Raw genomic sequence first — 19328 nt, forward strand, 5'->3', positions numbered from 1 at the left:
AACTAATGATTAGTATTTCTTAACCTTTAGGTTTATCTAGATTTTAAAAGAATTAGACTGTATGAATGTACAAACTAACTTTTCAGGAATTCGAAAAAGACAAAATGCCATTTAGCAAGTTTGAATCTTCTTGAAGAACAGAATTTTCTAAATAGGAAGGCAAAGTGTATAATACCTTTCCTTCTTTTATTCTTTATTATTTTTGTGGAATATCTGGTCTGTTAGTCTGTATGAGTTGAGTGGTTTCTTTTGCATTTTATGTGCCTTGGGTAAATGAAGTCAATTTAAAAAGGAACTTAATCCCTCACCACAAAAAAGAAATGGTGATTATGTGACATGATGGAGATATTCGTTAATGCTGTGGTGGTAATCATTTTGCAGTATATAAGTGTATCAAATCAATAGGCTGCATACCTTAAAATTACAGTGTTATATCAACTGTAGCTCAGTAAAGCTGGAAAAAGTAAAAAATAAAATAAATTATTTTATTTAAATAAAGCTAGAAAAAAAAATGTAGTCCTAGGACTATGGTGCTAATTTTTAGCACCAGGAGAACCACGCTGTGATTAAACGTAAGTATACATTGCCATCCCCACTCAAGATTTACAATAGAGAGTGTTAGTAATTAAGTAATATGTATTACTTATAACTCCTATTGTAAAGTCCTAAAGCCATTCATAAGGCTTCCAAGCTACTACTATTCATTGAGCAGGTATATGCCTAAGCATATGAATAGACACAAAAACAGATTAAAATTTGTTTTAAGTCTGAATCTGTGGTTGTTGTTGGTAATTGGAGAGGCAGCGTAACATAATGATGGAGAATATGCACTTTGGAACCAGAAGCTGCCTGTTTCTAATCTTGGCTCTGTCACTTACAAGCAGTAAGTAAGGTAGTTAACTCTTTTGTACTTCCGTTTCCTCATCTGTAAAATGAGAATAATAGTAGCACCTACTGCATAGGTTTGTTATAAGGATTAAGTTAATTAATATACATAAAACCCTTAGAAGATCCCTGGGACATAGTAGGGGCTTCATTAGTGTTATTAATAAGACATTCTTATTAATAAGATATTCTTGTTGATCATTATCAGAAATTCTCTAACTCTAAGGATCTTACGTATATTGAGAATAATGTATGTAAATGCCTAATTCTATAGCTGGCATATGGCATGAACACAATAAAATGATACCTATATTATAACTGTTAAGTGTTCATTTTTCTTATCTTAATTCTTAATTCTGTATTTGCTTGCAGAATCTTATTTTGTTCCGGGAAAAAAATGGGATCATTATTGTTTTTGAGAGAGTACTTCTTTGTTGTCAGTAACTTTTAATAATTATAATAGCTGCTATTTACTCATATATGCTACACAGTGCTCTAAGTGCTTTACCTATATTATTTGTAATCTCCAATCCTCTGCTATTACAGGGAGGTGCACTTTTTTCAAGATTCAGTATGAGGTGACATTTTTTAAGTTTTTTTTTCAATGTTTATTTTTGAGAGAGAGAGAGAGAAAGAGAGAGATTATAAGCAGGGGAGGGGCAGAGAGAGAGAGAGAGAGAGAGAGAGAGAGAGAGACATAGAATCCAAAACAGGCTCCAGGCTCTGAGCTGTCAGCACAGAGCACAACGCAGGGCTTGAACCCATGACCTGTGAGATCATGACCTGAGCCAAAGTCAGATGCTTAACTGACTTAGCCACCCAGATACCCCATGGTGGTATTTTTGATAATTTCTAAAATAAATATTTTGAGGGAAACACTTAACAGGATTTCTTCAACAAACATTGTTAGATTAAAATTGATATCTTAGGGGTGCATGGGTGGCTCAGTCGGTTGGGTGGCTGACTTCAGCTCAGGTCATGATCTCGCGGTCTGTGAGTTCAAGCTCCGTGTCGGGCTCTGTGCTGATAGCTCGGAGCCTGGAGCCTGCTTTGGATTCTGTGTCTCCCTCTCTCTCTGCTCCTCCCCTGCTTGTGCTCTATCTCTCTCTGTCTCTCAGAAATAAATAAATGTTAAAAAATTTTTTTAATTTTGATATCTTAGTCTTGTTAAAAAAAAACACTTCACTAAAAATGAATTGATGAAAGTCTGAATATATTAAATCCAATAGTGTGAATATAATCTTTACCTTAAGGTAATTTAACTTTTGGTGGTTTACATTAATTTTATATAAGTAGGGGAGTTGCACTTTATTGCAAACACATTCTTCACTCACTATAACTGAAAGAATCCTGGAATCATAGACTAGGCAATCTGGGCAACTAACATAGCTGGATGCATGCAGTCAGGTTTTTGAAGGAAGAGAGGATAGGTTTAGAAGACACAAGGAGAAATATTCCCCTTTTACAGGAAATGTGGAAGAGAAGCAGCAATCTCCAGATAAGAGGGCTTCCAGGGATAGCCATATTTCAATTAGGGAACAGAAGGGGAGCCTTTCAAGGAGAAGGCTGAGGCATAGGAGAATTTCCACTCAGTATAAATTATTCATTATCATTCTTATCAGTGCCATCATCATTATTATTAGATTTTGTGATTAGCTATAGTGTGATACTATTTTTACTTCCAGACACTTGAGTAAACTTTATACTGTGGTATTAGTATGTAAGTTATTACTGATTAAATATATTTTATTTTCTGTATAAGTTTGGCCATCAGGCCTGTGATACTGAACATCAAAATATTCATTATCCTATCATGCATATCAGAAAAGCATGTTTTAATCTCATTTTTGGATTAACTACTGTATGCCAGCCTCTTACCTATTGCTGGAAAATACAAAGACAGGTAAGATATGATACCTCTTTTCAAAGAGTAGAATATATCTCGTGTGTGCACGTGTGCTTCCGTGCACACACACCCTCAGACTGTTAGCAGTGGTCACATCTCAGACAATGAAGGAAATGAAAGGGGTGAGATAGTAAGGGGAACTTTACATTTTTTGCCTGTGTTTTTTGACTCTATTGTTTAAGAAAGTCCTATAGTTCGTTAATAAAAATATTAAGAAAGAATTTATGGAAGTTATAGTTTTTCTTTGTAATAATTAAGAGGAAGAATTGTATTTTCTAAGCCTTTGTTTCTTTCAGGCAGGGATACCAATGGGGCCAATGCCAGCAGCAGGAATGCCTTACCTTGGACAAACACCGTTCCTGGGAATGCGTCCCCCGGGCCCACAGTACACCCCAGACATGCAGAAGCAGTTCGCTGAAGAGCAGCAGTAAGAGACCTCGGGATTCAAACCTGAGGACACATGATAGCAGTTATTTTAGGAACAGTCCCATGGTTTCTAATGCACATTTGAAGCCCAAACCGTCATGTTACCTTTAAGATTCGTGAAATACTTCATTATATATAAGTTTTAAGCAAGGACAGACGTTAGAGAGCCTCTCATTCTCTAATTTTACATCTAGAGAAAGTGCAGTTCGGAGAAATGAAGCGACTTTGTCAGGCCAGATTACACAATTACTAGCAAATGTAGACTTTCTGATGCCCAAAGCATTGTTCTTTCTCCTGTGAGACACTGCCTTCCCAAGTTGGAGTTTTCTTTTTTGTCTACTTGCCTGTTTTTTGAGATTACATTTGAATGCAAAAGATTTGTCTCTTCCCCTTCCAAATTAGACAAGGAATAAATTCATGTCTATAATTTAAGCATATATTTTTTTGGACACCTTTCATATATTTTGAAATTAACATATTGGGGAAATAGTATTGTCATAAGGAAATTAGATCTAATTAGCGATGAAGTTGTTAGTTCTAGAAATGTAAGGCAATACTGCTGAAACTGTTAGAAGTATGAATAGAACACAATTGATAATGCCCCTGCAGTTAGTTCTTTACTATGTTGCTTTTCCTTCAGAAAACGATTTGAACAGCAACAGAAGCTCTTAGAAGAAGAAAGAAAAAGACGCCAGTTTGAAGAGCAGAAGCAAAAGCTCAGGCTTTTGAGTAGTGTGAAACCCAAGGTAATCTTTTCCACTGCCACAGCGCACACACGCCTTGCATGTGCCTCATGCTCATTCAGTGGATTCTGTCACTGGGGCAGAAGGCCAAGCTTATGCTGTGGTTGGTTGATTTTGCTTTATCTGATTCCACAAGTGAAGAATTCTCCTTTTCTTATAAGACGCTGTATGGTTGAGGAGGGTGGGCTATCAACCATCATCTTCTCAACTCCTTTTTACTACCACTGGTGTTTGTGATCTTTTCTTGGGAAGGTTAATCATGGATCTTGATATTAATTAATTCAGGATACTTAATATCAGTTGTATCCTGAAGTATTTATAAATGGACCTTTTAATATTTTTTGTATTTTATAGTGTTGTTTTATGCCTTTGGTATACTTATAACACGTACCAGCGTTTTTCTGATTCAGAGAATTCCCTATCAGAAGTATGCGGTAAAAATTTTGAAAATAGACCAATCTCTGTACTTTTAATTTGGGAGGATCTAGGATGAAGTGAGACATAAGTGAAGATATATCCATACATTTATTGTCTTCTAGACAGGAGAGAAGAGTAGAGATGATGCTTTGGAAGCCATAAAAGGAAACTTAGATGGGTTTTCCAGAGATGCTAAAATGCATCCTACTCCAGCATCGCACCCTAAGAAACCAGGTAATTTTAATTTAAAATTTTCTTTTGGAGGGGCACCTGGGTGGCTCAATCTGTTGAGCGTCCGATTTCGGCTCAGGTCATAATCTGTGCTGACAGCTCAGAGCCGGGAGCCTGCTTCGGATTCTGTCTCCCTCTCTCTGCCCCTCTCCGGCTCGTGCTCCGTTTCTCTCTGTCTTTCAAAAATGAATAAACGTTAAAAAAAATTTTTTTTTTATTTTATTTTGGAGGCGCTTGGGTGGCCCAGTCAGTTAACCATCTGGCTCTTGGTTTCAGCTCAGGTCATGATCTCAAGGTTCGTGAGTTTGAGTCCCACATCAGGCTTTGCGCTGGCAGTGCAGAGCCTGCTGGGGATTCGCTCTCTCCACCCCTCCCGTTCATGCACACATGTGTTCTCTTTCTCTCTCAAAATAAATAAAACTTAAAAAAACTTTTTTCTTTCATTGGAAGGTGATTTTCTGTGTGTTTAATTGACCAGTATGTGTGGGTATTATGTCAGTGCTCATCTAATCCTTCAAGCTAAGTGAAGATTTGGATGTTTAAAATTTACAGGGGGTTAAGAATAACATATCATTAATAGGTGAAGAGTTGTCAAATCATTCAGCCAACCGAGTACTTTTTTCTACTGGCATATATTACATTAATAAATTTTATCCTAAACCCTTATATTGTAGTACCTTTTATAGATGGGATCAGGAGGGAATAATCTAATATTGGCACAGTAACCAGTTCTTGACTTTCTGGGACAGCTTTAACTCTGTCCTATTAATTTCACTTGTTAGATTATATACTCGGATGCAAAGTAAAATATACAGCAAGATTGAAAAGAGAATGGATATTAGGAATCAGATTGAGTTCAGAGAGGAAAAACATAAGTAAAAATGAAAATTTTAAGCTGAATAAGCCAGTCAAGAAGTAATTTAAAAATAGATTTTGGAATGCTGAAACTGAACCCTGCGTGGAACTTAGAAGAAGGAGAAGACAGGAGTGGTCATTGTTAGGGCATGTTCTGACCATAGAGAATGACCTTTTTGGACAACTAGGTGTAGTTTAACAATCTCATTGTTAAATAATAAATTGGTGTTTTGATATTTAAATAGACTCATGAGTTCAGTCAACATACATGCAGTTAGTTGCTTCTTATCCAAAAAAATAGTTTTCTGAAGCAAACCCAAGAAGTTTCCAGAGTTTCTCCAGTTAGAGACTTTAACCTAGGCCTAAAGTATATAAAAAGAGTTTCCAGCCTTTTACCCACCAAAGTCATCTTTTAATCTCCCCCCCATATCATAAAATATTGACTATACAAATTATCACATAATTTTGTACTTATCACATATATAACTGTGAGAGTTTATAAGCCAAAATATGTACCACGTAGGATTAACATAATTCCAGTCAAATGCAAAGAAACATTTATTTAGCCTTTGCAGCCTTATTGCTTATTAAGTAGGATCCATTTAAAAAATACTCATAGTAGGGCCACCTGGGTGGCTCAGTTGGTTGAGCGTCCGACTTCAGCTCAGGTCATGATCTCACAGTTTGTGAGTTGGAGCCCTGTGTCGGGCTCTGTGCTGACAGCTGAGATCCTGGAGCCTACTTCAGATTCTGTGTCTCCTTCTCTCTCTGACCCTCCCCTGCTTGTACTCTGTCTCTCTGTCCCTCAAAATAAATAAACATAATTTTTTTTTTTTAATACTCATAGTAGCTCTTAGTTTTCCATTACTGCTGTTTTCTACCAGTGCTGCTCTGAGAACCCAAATTGAGAGCTTAAATCCACACTCTCCTAACCATTATTGGGAAGGGTTGGAATTCATTGGATCATAGCTTTTTTTTTTTTTTTAACAAAATTAATTAATTTTGGATACTCATTTTGCATTACCTGGAAGCATTAAAGGTTCTATTTCATGGATCTGAAAGAGAAGCATGTAGTATTCCCATTTTTCAGATAAGAACCTTTTTTTTTTTTTTAATTTACATCCAAGTTAGCATATAGTGCAATGATGATTTAAGGAGTAGATTCCTTAGTGCCCCTTACCCATTTATCTCATCCTCCCTTCCACAGCCTTTCCAGTAACCCTCTGTTTGTTCTCCATATTTAAGAGTCTCGTATGTTTTGTCCCCCTCCCTGTTTTTATATTTTTGCTTTCCTTCCCTTATATTCATCTGTTTTGTATCTTAAAGTCCTCATTTGAGTGAAGCCATATGGTATTTGTCTTTCTCTGACTAATTTCGCTTAGCATAACACCCTCTAGTTCCATCCACATGGTTGCAAATGGCAAGATTTCATTCTTTTTGATTGCCGAGTAAAACTCCACTGTATATATATACCACATTATCTTTATCCATTCATCCATCGATGGACATTTAGGTTCTTTCTATACTTTGGCTATTGTTGATAGTGCTGCTATAAACATTGGGCTGCATGTGCCCCTTTGAAACAGCACACCTGTATCCCTTGGACAAATACCTACTAGTGCAATTGCTAGGTCGTAGGGTAGTTCTATTTTTAATTTTTTGAGGAACCTCCATACTGTTTTCCAGAGTGGCTGCACCAGTTTGCATTCCCATCAGCAGTGCAAAAGAGATCCTCTTTCTCTGTATCCTCACCAACATCTGTTGTTGCCTGAGTTGTTAATGTTAGCCATTCTGACCGGTGTGAGGTGGTATCTCATTGTGGTTTTGATCTGTATTTCCCTGATGATGAGTGACATTGAGCATTTTTTCATGGGTCAGTTGGCCATCTGGATGTCTTCTTTGGAGAAGTGTTTATTCATGTCTTTTGCCCATTTCTTCACTGGATTGGTTTTTGGGTGTTGAGTTTGATCAGTTCTCCATAGATTTTGGATACTAACCCTTTATCTGATATGTCGTTTGCAAATATCTTCTCCCATTCCGTTGATTGCCTTTTAGTTTTGCTGATTGTTTCCTTTGCTGTGCAGCAGCTTTTTGTTTTGATGAGGTCCCAAAATTCATTTTTGCTTTTGTGTCCCTTGCCTCTGGAGATGTGTTGGGTAAGAAGTTGCTGTGGCCAAGGTCAAAGAGGTTTTTGCCTGCTTTCTCCTCAAGGACTTTGGTAGCTTCCTGTCTTACATTTAGGTCTTTCATCCATTTTGAGTTTATTTTTGTGGATGGTATAAGAAAGTGGTCCAGCTTCATTTTTGTGCATGTTGCTGTCCAGTTTTCCCAGCACCACTTGCTGAAGAGACTGTCTTTATTCCATTGGATATTCTTTCCTGCTTTGTCAAAGATTAGTTGGCCATACATTTGTGGGTCCATTTCTGGGTTCTCTATTCTGTTCCACTGATCTGAGTGTCTGTTTTTGTGCCAGTACCATACTGTCTTAATGATTACAGCTTTGTAATACAGCTTGAAGTCTGGCAGATGAGAACCTTTTTAAAAAAAGACTACTTCTGTGACATTAGACTTTCATGAATGTTAAAACAACTTAAAGTAGTTAAAAATGTGAAAAAGCTTTACATATAGAAAACCCTAAAGACTACCAAAAGAATGTTAGAACAGGTAAACGAATTCAATGAAGTTATAGGGTACAAAGTCAACATGCAAAAATCTGTTGCGCTTATATATACTAAGAGCAAACTATCAGAGAAATTAAGAGAACAGTTTCATTTACCCTTGAATCAAATAGAATTAAATAGTAATAAAAATGGTAATAAATTTAACCAACGAGATGAAAGACCTGTATGCTAAAAACTTTAAGACATTGATGAAAGAAATTAAGGAAGACACATACAAAAAAAGGAAAGATGTTTTTGTGCTCATGAATTGGAAGAATTAATTTTGTTAAAAATGTCTCCCAAAGCATTCAACAGATTCAGTGCAATTCCTATCAAATTCCAGTGGCATTTTTCACAAAAATAGAACCATCCTAAAATGTGTATAGAACCACGAAAGACCTTGAATAGCCAAAACAGTCTTAAGAAAGAAAGCTCAAAGCGTGATGTACCCTGATTTCAAACTATATCAAAGAGCTGTGGTAATCAAAACAGTATGATATTGGCATAAAAATGGAAACATAGATCAGTGGAACAGAATAGAGAGCCCAGAGAATTAAATCCAACTGTACATGGTCAATTAATTTATGACAAAGGAAGCAAGAACACACAATGGGGAAAGTACAGTCTGTTCAATAAACAGTGTTGAGAAAACTGAACAGCCCATGCAAAAGAATGAAACTAGAGCACTGTTTCACACCATACACAGAAATTAACTCAACATATATTAAAGACTTGAATGTAAGACCTGAAACCATAGAACTCTTCAATGAAAACATAGGCAATAAGGTCTTTGATGTTGGTTTTGGCCATATTTTTTTGGACCTGATTCCAAAATCAAAGGCAACAAAAGCAAAAATAAACAAGTGACTTGGGGCACCTGGCTGTCTCAGTCAGTGGAGCATATGACTCTTGATCTCGGGATTGTGAGTTTGAGCCCCACATTGGGTGTAGAGATTACTTTAAAAAATCTTTTTTTTTTTTAAATTTTTTTTAATGTTTATTTATTTTTGAGACAGAGAGAGATGGAACATGAATGGGGGAGGGTCAGAGAGAGAGGGAGACACAGAATCTGAAGCAGGCTCCAGGCTCTGAGCTGTCAGCACAGAGCCCAACGTGGGGCTCGAACTCACGGACCGTGAGATCATGACCTGAACCGAAGTCAGACGCTTAACCGACTGAGCCACCCAGGCACCCCAGCTTTAAAAAATCTTTTTAAAGAATGGGACTGTATCAAATTAAAAAGCTTCTGCACAGCAAAGGAAACCATCAACAAAATAAAAAGGCAACCAGCTGGGTGGGAGAAAATAATTTGCAAATCATAGATCCATAAGGGCTGATACCCAAAATATAAAAGAACTACAACTCAATAGCAAAAAAAATCTAATGGAAAAAAATGGACAGAGGATCTGAATAAACATTTTGCCAAAGAAGACATACAGATGTTCAACAGGCACATGAAAAGATGTTCAACATCACTAATCATTAGGGAAATGCAAATCACATTGCAAACCACAATGAGATACCACTTTATACCTGTTAGAATGGCTGGTATCAAAAAGACAAGAAACAACAAGTATTGGCAAGGATGTGGAGAAAAGGGAACCCTCACGCATTGTTGGTGGGGATATAAGTTGGTGCAACCACTGTGGAAAACAGCATGGAGGTTCCTCAAAAACTTAAAAATAGAGCTACCATATGATCCAGCAATTCCACAAGTGGATATTTATCCAAAGAAAATGAAAACACTGACAAAAAAATATACTCACCCCTATGCTCATTGCATCATTATTTAGCCAAGGTATGGGGCCAAGGTGTGGGGGCAACCTATGTGTACCTTGATGAATGAATGGGTAAAGAAGATGTGGTATATGTATACAACGGAATACTACTCAGCCATAAAAAAGAATGGAATCTTGCCATTTGCAACAATGTAGATAGATCTTGAGGGTATTAGACTTAGTAAAATAAGTCAGACAGAGAAAGAAATCCCATATGATTTCACTTGTATGTGGAATCTGAAAAAAAACAAAACAAAACAGAAAAATATAATAGAATGGTAGTTGCCAGGGTGGAGTGGGGAGGTGGGTGAAATGGGTGAAGATAGTCAAGAGGTTCAAACTTCCAATTATAAAATAAGTCATGGGTAAATAAGATGTGGTATGTATATATAATGGAGTATTACTTGGCAATCAAAAAGAATGAAATTTTGCCATTTGCAACTACGTGGATGGAACTGGAGGGTATTATGCTAAGTGAAATTAGAGAAAGACAAATATTATATGACTTCACTCATATGAGAACTTTAAGAGACAAAACACATGAACATAAGGGAAGGGAAACAAAAATAATATAAAAACAAGGAGGGGGATAAAACATAAAAGACTCATAAATATGGAGAACAAACAGGGTTACAGGAGGGGGTGTGGGAGGGGGGATGGGCTAAATGGGTAAGGGGCACTAAGGAATCTACTACTGAAATCATTGTTGCACTATATGCTAACTAATTAGGATGTAAATTTAAAAAATAATAAAAAATTAAAAATTAAACAAAAGAAAAAATAAGTCATGGGGTTGTAAGGTACAGCATGGGAACTGTAGTCAATAATATCGTAATGCATATTTGAAAGTTGGCTTAAAGTTCTCATGAGGGGAAAATTTTTTTGTAACTTTGGTGAAATGGTAATGAGACTGTGGTGATCATCTCACAGTGTGTACTAATATCGAATCACTGTGTTGTGCACCTGAAACTATAATGTTATGTGTTAGCTGTACCTCAACAGTAATAAAAAGGGCAGATTGAGAGGTACTTAGTTCAGTTTGAATCTGGATGTAGATGATGGAAGGACAGAGATGGAGATAGGGATGATGTTACCTTTATCTGCCTATGTGTAACTCTAGTTTTTATGTATTAGTTTTTAAATGTTTATTTATTTATCTTAAGAAAGAGGTAGAGAGAGAGAATCCCAAACAGGCTCCACACTGTCACTGCAGAGCCTGACGGAGGTGGGGAGGGGTGGGGGAGGGGGGATCTCATGGCTGGATCTCATGAACCGCGAGATCGTGACCTGAGCCGAAATCAAGAGTTGGACGCCTAACTGACTGAGCCACCCCAGGCACCCCTCTATGTGACTCTAGTTTTTTAAAGTTGCTTTATTTAAATTTTGTGGATTTTTAAAAAAGAATATGAAGAAGCAAAAATGATATTGTTAAATGATGCCCCTGTAGAGAAGGTTTATTACATAAGTAAATCTCACATTTAACAGTAAAAAGCCCCAATGATGTTGATAGACATTAGAGCCAAAGATCTTTTAAACATAGTCCTCAGTCAGGGTTTACTTTCTTAAAAGGACTGTTGAGTTGTTTGATTTAGCTCTTTATGGCATCCTGATTTTGATGCTTTTTATAATATCACCTTGGTAATGTGTGTAATATTCTTTAGTAATTTTCATTCCTCATGTGGTAACTTCACTGATGTGAACTACATATGCAAAGTGTATGGATTAGTCATGATACATCAAAAAAGACAAGTATGTATCATACATTGTTTCTGACTGGCATAATTAATCATCAGAGTATATATTTGTCCAAAACATATTCAGCAACATATAGGTAGATTTTCTAATATATGGAACATATTGGTTGAGAGGATATTATGCAACAGATCACTTGGGTGTCAAAAGTAATCACCACTTAAAAAAAAAAAAAGTAATCACTACTTTCATGTAAATTATTAGTGGTCTCAGAGGAAAAAAGTGGTATTAACCTAATAAAAGAAGTAAAGAAGTTTTGAGTTTTACATTTTTCTGTTTTTGAACAAAATGCAAAATAGCTATAAAACTGCTTTTTGAAAAGAAATGAATTATGTGTAAATAGCCATCAAAGTGTTTTTCATTCACTTAATAATTCCATTTGGCTGTCATTACATGTTATTTCTTGTTCACTTCTGTTATTCATGTTTCAGTATATTCTTTTGGGATTGTACTGCATCTTAATTTCTTTTTCCTTGTTGATTTTCATTTCCGTGTGTTTCATTGCCATTTTCCGTTTTGCAGATTATCCCACACCATCTCATTCTACTAAAACTGTCTCCCCATCACCTGCCTTTCTTGATGAAGAAGAATTCAGTGACTTTATGCAGGGGCCCGTTGAAGTTCCCACATGTGGTCCTTCTTCCACTTCCCAGCCTTTTCAGTCTTTCCATCCCACCACCCCATTTGGCCAGTTGCATACACAGAAGGCTGGAGCACAGCCTCTCCCTCCAGGTCAGATTCCAGTGTCTTTTGCCTTACATGGTGTCCCTGGGCAAATTCCTTCTTTCTCTACTGCTGCAGCCTCATACAATGTACAGAAAGCAGGTAACTCCTAGAATGTTAATGAAAGTATTCTTAAAATAATCTAGGATAATTTACTTCTCTTATATAAGTAGAGTAATACACTGATGTTGGTAAGGAAATGTGTACTGGAATATATTAGTACTATTGAAATTCACCAAAATAAGAATATCGATTTTTTAATTCTGGGAGCTTCACATTCTGGAAAAATGATTTAAAACTTTGGCTCCTAAATTAGGAGCTATTTAAATCACTTTCGAACTTTAAAAGCAAACTGATTTCTACATGAGATTTCTCTTGTTTGGGAAAATCACCAATATTTTGTTCAGAGTAACGAGCCAAGAAGAGTTGCTTTAGAAAGTGCTCTCTGGTTCAGTGGTAGAACACTTGGGGGTCAGATGCCTGGTTCTCCATTTATTGTCAGTGTGTCCTTGGACAAATTTTGAAACTGAACCTCAGGTGTATCACTTGTGAACTAAAGGGGATGGGAGGCACTAATACACTGCTTCTTGAGACATTGTGCTGAGAAAGATCGTAGCAGATATGGACTTAGTCCGAACTTCCTCAGTTGGCAGACGTAGAAACAGACCCAGAGGTGATGTTACTGGTCAGGGGCCTCCCCAGCCGTGAGGGGAAGTGTCTCTCTCTGGTATAAGTCACCAGATTTCTAAGGTAGTACTCCTTCCACTATACCGTTCGACCTGCTGGCTTACAGAATTCCTGAGAACCAAAGTAGGTAATGATGTTTTAAGTTCTCTAAACTCTCTAAAGCCTTTCAGGTCCTATACAAGTGTGTAGTGATTGGATTATTTCAAAAATCTACATTATGTGTGGCAGGGTCTACCCTTTAGAACCTGGGGGTGGAAATGGATGATTGAAAAAAATCAGAAATTTGCAATTATATACAAATAACCCTTCATGCTGTTTGTTTAGGCCCTTCCTTGGAGGAGAAGCTCCTAGTATCTTGTGATATAAGTTCATCTGGGCAGGAACAAATTAAATTAAATACCTCTGACGTTGGTCACAAAGCCCTAGGCCCAGGTTGCAGTAAGAACCATCCCAGTTTAACGGCCAAAAACGGGGGTGCTATAGATGGACGTGTAAGTGGTACCACCATTGCAGAGGCAGAAAAGACTTCAGACCAAAACCTATCCATTGAAGAGAGTGGTGAGCTCATGAAATATTCAGCCGAAGTTTATTTAACCAAATATCGCTCAAATGCTAACACCTTAAGCATTAATCTTAAAATGAATGCTGCTTGATTTTTGCTAATCAGTATTGTGCTTAAAATATTTTTAATGCATTCCTTTCTCCAATTAACCCCTACGATTTTGCTCTGAATTCTTTCCGCAGTTATTCCTTTTAAAAATGTTTGATAACCAGTTTTTTTAATCAGAATTATTCCTGATTTAAAATTTCTTTTCCTTTTATTTTATAAAAGCTTTTTCCTTTCTTACACTTTCTATTCTTCCATGAGGGTTGAAAGTTAAAATTTAACTGGAAAAGTCACCAATGAGAATATGATTTTGCTTCTGTGAAATAAATCATACACACTGCTGCCTAAAAGGTCCAAATTTTTATAAACTTAGCTTGCAGAGATGAATTAGAATTTGGGCAGCCTAGGAGGCAAACTTTTGGAGGATATTTTACTGAACAGAATAAAAAAATCCTATACATCCAAGGCAGCAGTGTCATATTCAGGTGGAAAAAAGTCAGACTGTACAAAGAAATATTATTAAAAGCTGCAGGTAAAGCTTGAGCAATTACATTTTTTTACATAGGTAATTTTTAAACCACCAGCTGTCATGTTTTCTTCTTTAATTTGTAATACACATGAAATGGTGCAAGCCTTGTATGATTCAGAATATTGATTTGGAACATCTTAGGGGTTTTTTTTTGTTTACTCTTTAGGGCATAGTTAACGTACAAGAGAAATTTAGAAACCAAATATTTTCATTGTATTGGTGACTTTTTTTTAGTATCTCCAGCCAGCGCTCTTATAAAAAACAGTGACTCTGTTTCCCCATCTTCTGCATGGACTGTTATGTACATTAAATAATGTTTCTTATCTTCTAGGTGTGGGAGTATTTCCCTCACAGGATCCTGTTCAGCCCAGAATGCCGCCTTGGATTTACAATGAGAGTTTGGTTCCAGGTAAAAAAGCTACTTTGTCTAGGATTCCCATCTGGATATTTTGCTTCAGATGTTGAAAACGTAGTTGTGAATATTTACTGTTGTGATTACAAAATATGCAGAAGAAATTTTTACTTTTTTCTTGTTTATTCTTTTCTGAAAGAGTACAGAAAATTGAAAAGGATCCAGTATTTAAGACAGCCTTATAGGTGAAATGGTTATATAAATGTAGGAGAAATGTTTTGCTTTAATGTTTTATTGACCATCATAGACTTTTATTTCTAAAAGCTTTACCTAGATTTACCATGCTTTAAAAGATATGGTTATTGGGGTGCCTGGATGGCTCAGTTGGTTGAATGTCCAACTCTTGATATTGGCTCAGGTCATGATCCCTAGGGTCATGGGATCATGCCCTGTGTCAGGCTCCACACTGAGCGTGGAGCCTGCTTGAGATTCTCTCTCTCCCTCTCTCTCTTGCTCATGCATGCACATGCTCTCTTTCATGTATGCGCTCTCTAAAATTAAAAAAAAATTATTATAAATAAAAGATATTATTTATTTCATAGATTATTAATAACTTACCAATAATAGTATTAATACATTTAATGTAATTTTATGAACTCTTGGTGATTATATATTTTAAAAATCTATTCTTTTTTTTTTTTTTTAATTTTTTTTTTTTAATGTTTATTTATTTTTGAGACAGAGAGAGACAGAGCATGAACAGGGGAGGGGCAGAGAGAGGGAGACACAGAATCCGAAATGGGCTCCAGGCTCTGAGCTGTCAGCACAGAGCCCAACGCGGGGCTCGAACCCACAGACCGTGAGATCATGACCTGGGCGAAGTCGGACGCTTAACCGACTGAGCCACCCAGGCGCCCCTAAAAATCTATTCTTATGACTTATCATGTAATATATGAAGTGAAAGACTAAGTGGCATCTTTTTCAGTCAACATTGGGAGGTGATGTTTACTTTTCTCTTTATAGAGATTATTACTGTTGAGCCAATAAAATCACCAAGGTGCATATTTTGTGATAATATTTAGTTGATACCAGAAAATAGTCTAAGCCATGGCTGATGTGAATACAGTAATGACTATTACAGCAGCATATGTTAATCAGTTTTAATATATTGTGTCTTGTTCATTTTGCTCTATTTTGCCAACCCCTTGAAATCTAAAGGTAACTTTCATCAGATCTTTGGTTTTCTAGATTGATCATTAGACTAAAGTTCTATGCTTGATTAAATAAAAGTCATGCAAGGGTCCCTGAAATTCTGTTTGGAAAAAAACCAGTAATATCTACTTTACATCATTATCACATACTCAGTTGAAAGGCTAATTTCCCCAAATCCTGTGAGACTTCAGCTATACATAAAAACAATAGGTTTTCTTCCAAGTGCCCATTAGATAATTTGCATCATCTTCTTCTCTGTCTTCAAGCCAAACAAACAAAAAGCCAGATCTGGTAAATTTTGGAGTTCTGTCCATTTTCTGCCAGCTTATATTCATTTTGTACCCTCCTTGTGAACATACATGCACACATAGTTTCCTAGCCAAAATATGTGTTCTTATGGCCAGCCTACTGACCTATAATCCATATTTAAATATTAGATGTAGAGGCACCTGGGTGGCTCAGTCGGTTGAGCATCTGACTTCAGCTCAGGTCATGATCTCACGATTCATGGGTTCAAGCCCTGCGTGGGGCTCTGTGCTGACAGCTGAGAGCCTGGAGCGTACTTTGGGTTCTGTGTCTCCCTCTCTCTCTGCCCCTTTCCCGCTCACATGCTGATTGTTTCTATCTCTCAAAAATAAACAAACGTTAAAAAATTTAAATTTGAATTTCAGGTAAATAGTAAATTATTAATTAGTACAGAAGTGTGTCCCATGCAGTATTGGCATCCTAAATTTTATATGACAACCTCGTCTCTAATAGCCTTTCCCAACTTGTCCTTTGGAAACCCCATTTTATTGTGGAAAAACTCCCAACAGTCCCTTCCTTTTTTCAAACATATTCTGCTTTCTCACCTTTACTGAAACTGCCTTTCTCTGAAGGCTCTATTCCCATAGCACCTTACCCAGTGATGTTTTCTCTCACAGACTCTGACTGAGGCAGGAGATAGATGGTATAATTCTTGCCTCCCCACCACTGTTTTCAAACTATTCCCACCATCATTATTCTACAACTTGTCTTTTAAAGCATCTAGGGGTGCCTAGGTGGCTCAGTCGGTTGAGCGTCTGACTCTTGATTTCAGCTCAGGTCACAATCTCACGGTTTGTGAGTCTGAGCCTTGTGTTGAGCTCTGCAGTGGCAGCACAGTGCCTACTTGGGATTCTTTCTCCCTCTCCCTCTCTCTCTTCCCCTCACCTGCTTGAGCTATTTTTCTTCTCTCTCTCTCTCAGAATAAATAAATAAACATTAAAAATAAAGTCCAAAGCATCTGTTTATACCACCTCCATTTTAGTGTTGTTACTTTCTCTGACCTTTGGCCCCAGATCTTCATTTTACCACGCTCCATCCTGTCTTCTAAGCTCCAGACCCTAATTATATTGGATATTTCCAATTGAATGATCTTTATAGCAGTTCAAACCCTGACACATTTTCAGTTCTATTAAAGCAGTTTGACCTAAGATTGTTCTTTTTAAAAAAAATTTTTTTAATATTTGTTTATTTTTGAGAGAGACAGAGTGTGAGCAGGGAAGGGACAGAGAGAGACAGAGACACAGAATCCAAAGCAGGCTCTAGGCTGTGAGATGTCAGCACAGAGCCCAACTTGGGGCTTGAACCCACAAGCTATGAGACTATGACCTGACTCAAAGTAGGACACTTAACAAACTGAGCCACCCAGGCACCCCAAGATTATTCTTATATAAGCAACAATGACGACAGAAAATAGCAATCACTTATAATATGTTTACATTTGTAATCTGGTCTTTCCTTTGATAGATGCCTATAAGAAAATTTTAGAAATCACAGTGACTCCAACTGGAATAGATACTGCTAAACTTTATCCCATTCTGATGTCATCTGGACTGCCCAGGGAAACTCTTGGACAGATATGGGCCTTGGCTAATCGAACTACACCTGGCAAACTTACTAAGGAAGAACTTTATACTGTTCTCGCCATGATAGCGGTAACACAGGTAAGAGACTGTTTCTTAAGTTAGATCAAATAACTTTTCAATATAAATCCTTTTGACTACAACCATGTAGAACTCCTTGTATATTAAAGTTTAGATTATTTTTAGGATACAGTACTTCAAAAATGTACAGTTTGCATCATGCACATACTAGTAAAATGTTCCTTTGTTTAAAGACTATTAAATATATTAACATTCTCTGACCTAACTGTATCCTTTATGAACTTGAAAGTTAGTAATAGATGAAATGACTCTTTATGTTTTTGAAGTCCTTGTTTAAAAACAATTTTTGTCATAATACAGAATCACTTTAAATGATTTGATTACAATGAATTAACCAAACGTGTCAGAGAGTGCATTGCCACAATTGTTATATGTCATCCATTTCTTTGCCTAATACTAGGTCTACATTAACCTTGTAAGTTCTTTTCTTATATCAAATTCATGAGTTTTGGGAGTCAAAGTGGAAACATACCAGGATTACAGATTTTACACTTAGGTCTCTCTTTGCTGGATTTAGACTGTATGTGGTTTGCAGTCCCCTAAAATGTTTCCATTTTCCTTCTGCTCTGTGTAGAGAGGTGTTCCTGCCATGAGTCCTGATGCTTTAAACCAATTTCCAGCTGCTCCTGTTCCAACTTTAAGTGGATTTCCTATGACTTTGCCTGCTGCGGTGAGTCAGCCAACTGGGATGTCTTCAGGCCCTGCCGGCTCCATACCCCTCAACCTTGGACAGCCGGTCATGGGCATTAACCTTGTTGGACCAGTTGGGGGAGCTGCAGCCCAGGCTTCCAGTGGCTTCATGCCAACTTACCCTGCAAATCAGGTAAATGCAGAAGCTGTATGTATTCCAAAGAATCCCTGAAAGTGAATCTGGGCAGCTTTTTTCCAAGGATGCAGAGAAGATTGCTGTATTATGATGGACATTGGAGGTGAAAATTAGGCAGTATTAAAATAATACAAAATTTAATTTTTTATTATTTAAAAAAAAATTTCTTAAGCCTTAAGAGATTTGAATTTTGGCTAGAAGTTTATAGTTCCTTATAGTATATACGTTTTAAACATCAAGCTTAATAAGGTTAACTAAATTCCTAGACTGTGTCTTTTGGGGAAGCTACTAAACCTGAAATTTAAATGCTTCCATTTATTTTTCACTTCTCAGATTAGCAAAAAATTTAGAAAACATAATGTTTAGTGAAAATGTGGGGGAAAATAGTTTGTTGGTACAGCCTTTTTGGAAGGCAGGTTTGGTAATAGCGACCTAAATTCTAAATGTCTGTATCTTCTGACCTAGCAGTCACACTATTAAGGATCTATCCTACAGAAATAGTAACTTAAATTAGCAAAAATATGCAAAGATATTTGTTATAGCATTGTTTGTTAGAGTAAACAGTTATAAATAGCTTAATGTCCATCAGAAGAAGGAAGGTTAGGGGCTCCTGGGTGGCTCAGTCGGTTAAGCATCCAACTTCGGCTCAGGTCTTGATCTTGTGGTTTGTGAGTTCAAGACCCTCATCAGGGTCTTGCTATGCTATGCTAACAGCTCAGAGCCTAGAGCCTGCTTCAGATTTTGTGTCTCCCTCTCTCTCTGCCCCTCCCCT

The 19328-nt window shown here is 36.9% G+C and overlaps 1 protein-coding gene across 15 annotated transcripts in view; it reads left to right on the forward strand.

Annotated features, from left to right (window-relative positions):
• The window catches only part of SYNRG (synergin gamma), a 101453-nt gene that overhangs the window by 21687 nt on the left and 60438 nt on the right, over positions 1 to 19328 (forward strand). For 6 of the 15 annotated variants that reach the window (XR_003964506.1, XR_003964505.1, XM_030294663.1 and 3 more), the window contains exons 4-11: positions 3088 to 3218; positions 3858 to 3963; positions 4500 to 4611; positions 12176 to 12478; positions 13388 to 13621; positions 14531 to 14608; positions 17534 to 17730; positions 18305 to 18553. Coding sequence is in view for 13 of the 15 variants with exons in the window: in XM_030294663.1 (XP_030150523.1) it covers positions 3088 to 3218; positions 3858 to 3963; positions 4500 to 4611; positions 12176 to 12478; positions 13388 to 13621; positions 14531 to 14608; positions 17534 to 17730; positions 18305 to 18553 (1410 nt within the window). In the remaining 2 variants the exon portion in view is untranslated. The remainder of the gene's footprint in view (positions 1 to 3087; positions 3219 to 3857; positions 3964 to 4499; positions 4612 to 12175; positions 12479 to 13387; positions 13622 to 14530; positions 14609 to 17533; positions 17731 to 18304; positions 18554 to 19328) is intronic. The other 9 variants (XM_030294673.1, XM_030294674.1, XM_030294671.1 and 6 more) reach the window with 4 other exon arrangements.

Source organism: Lynx canadensis, chromosome E1, assembly GCF_007474595.2.
Source record: "Lynx canadensis isolate LIC74 chromosome E1, mLynCan4.pri.v2, whole genome shotgun sequence".
Classification (NCBI taxonomy): domain Eukaryota; kingdom Metazoa; phylum Chordata; class Mammalia; order Carnivora; family Felidae; genus Lynx; species Lynx canadensis.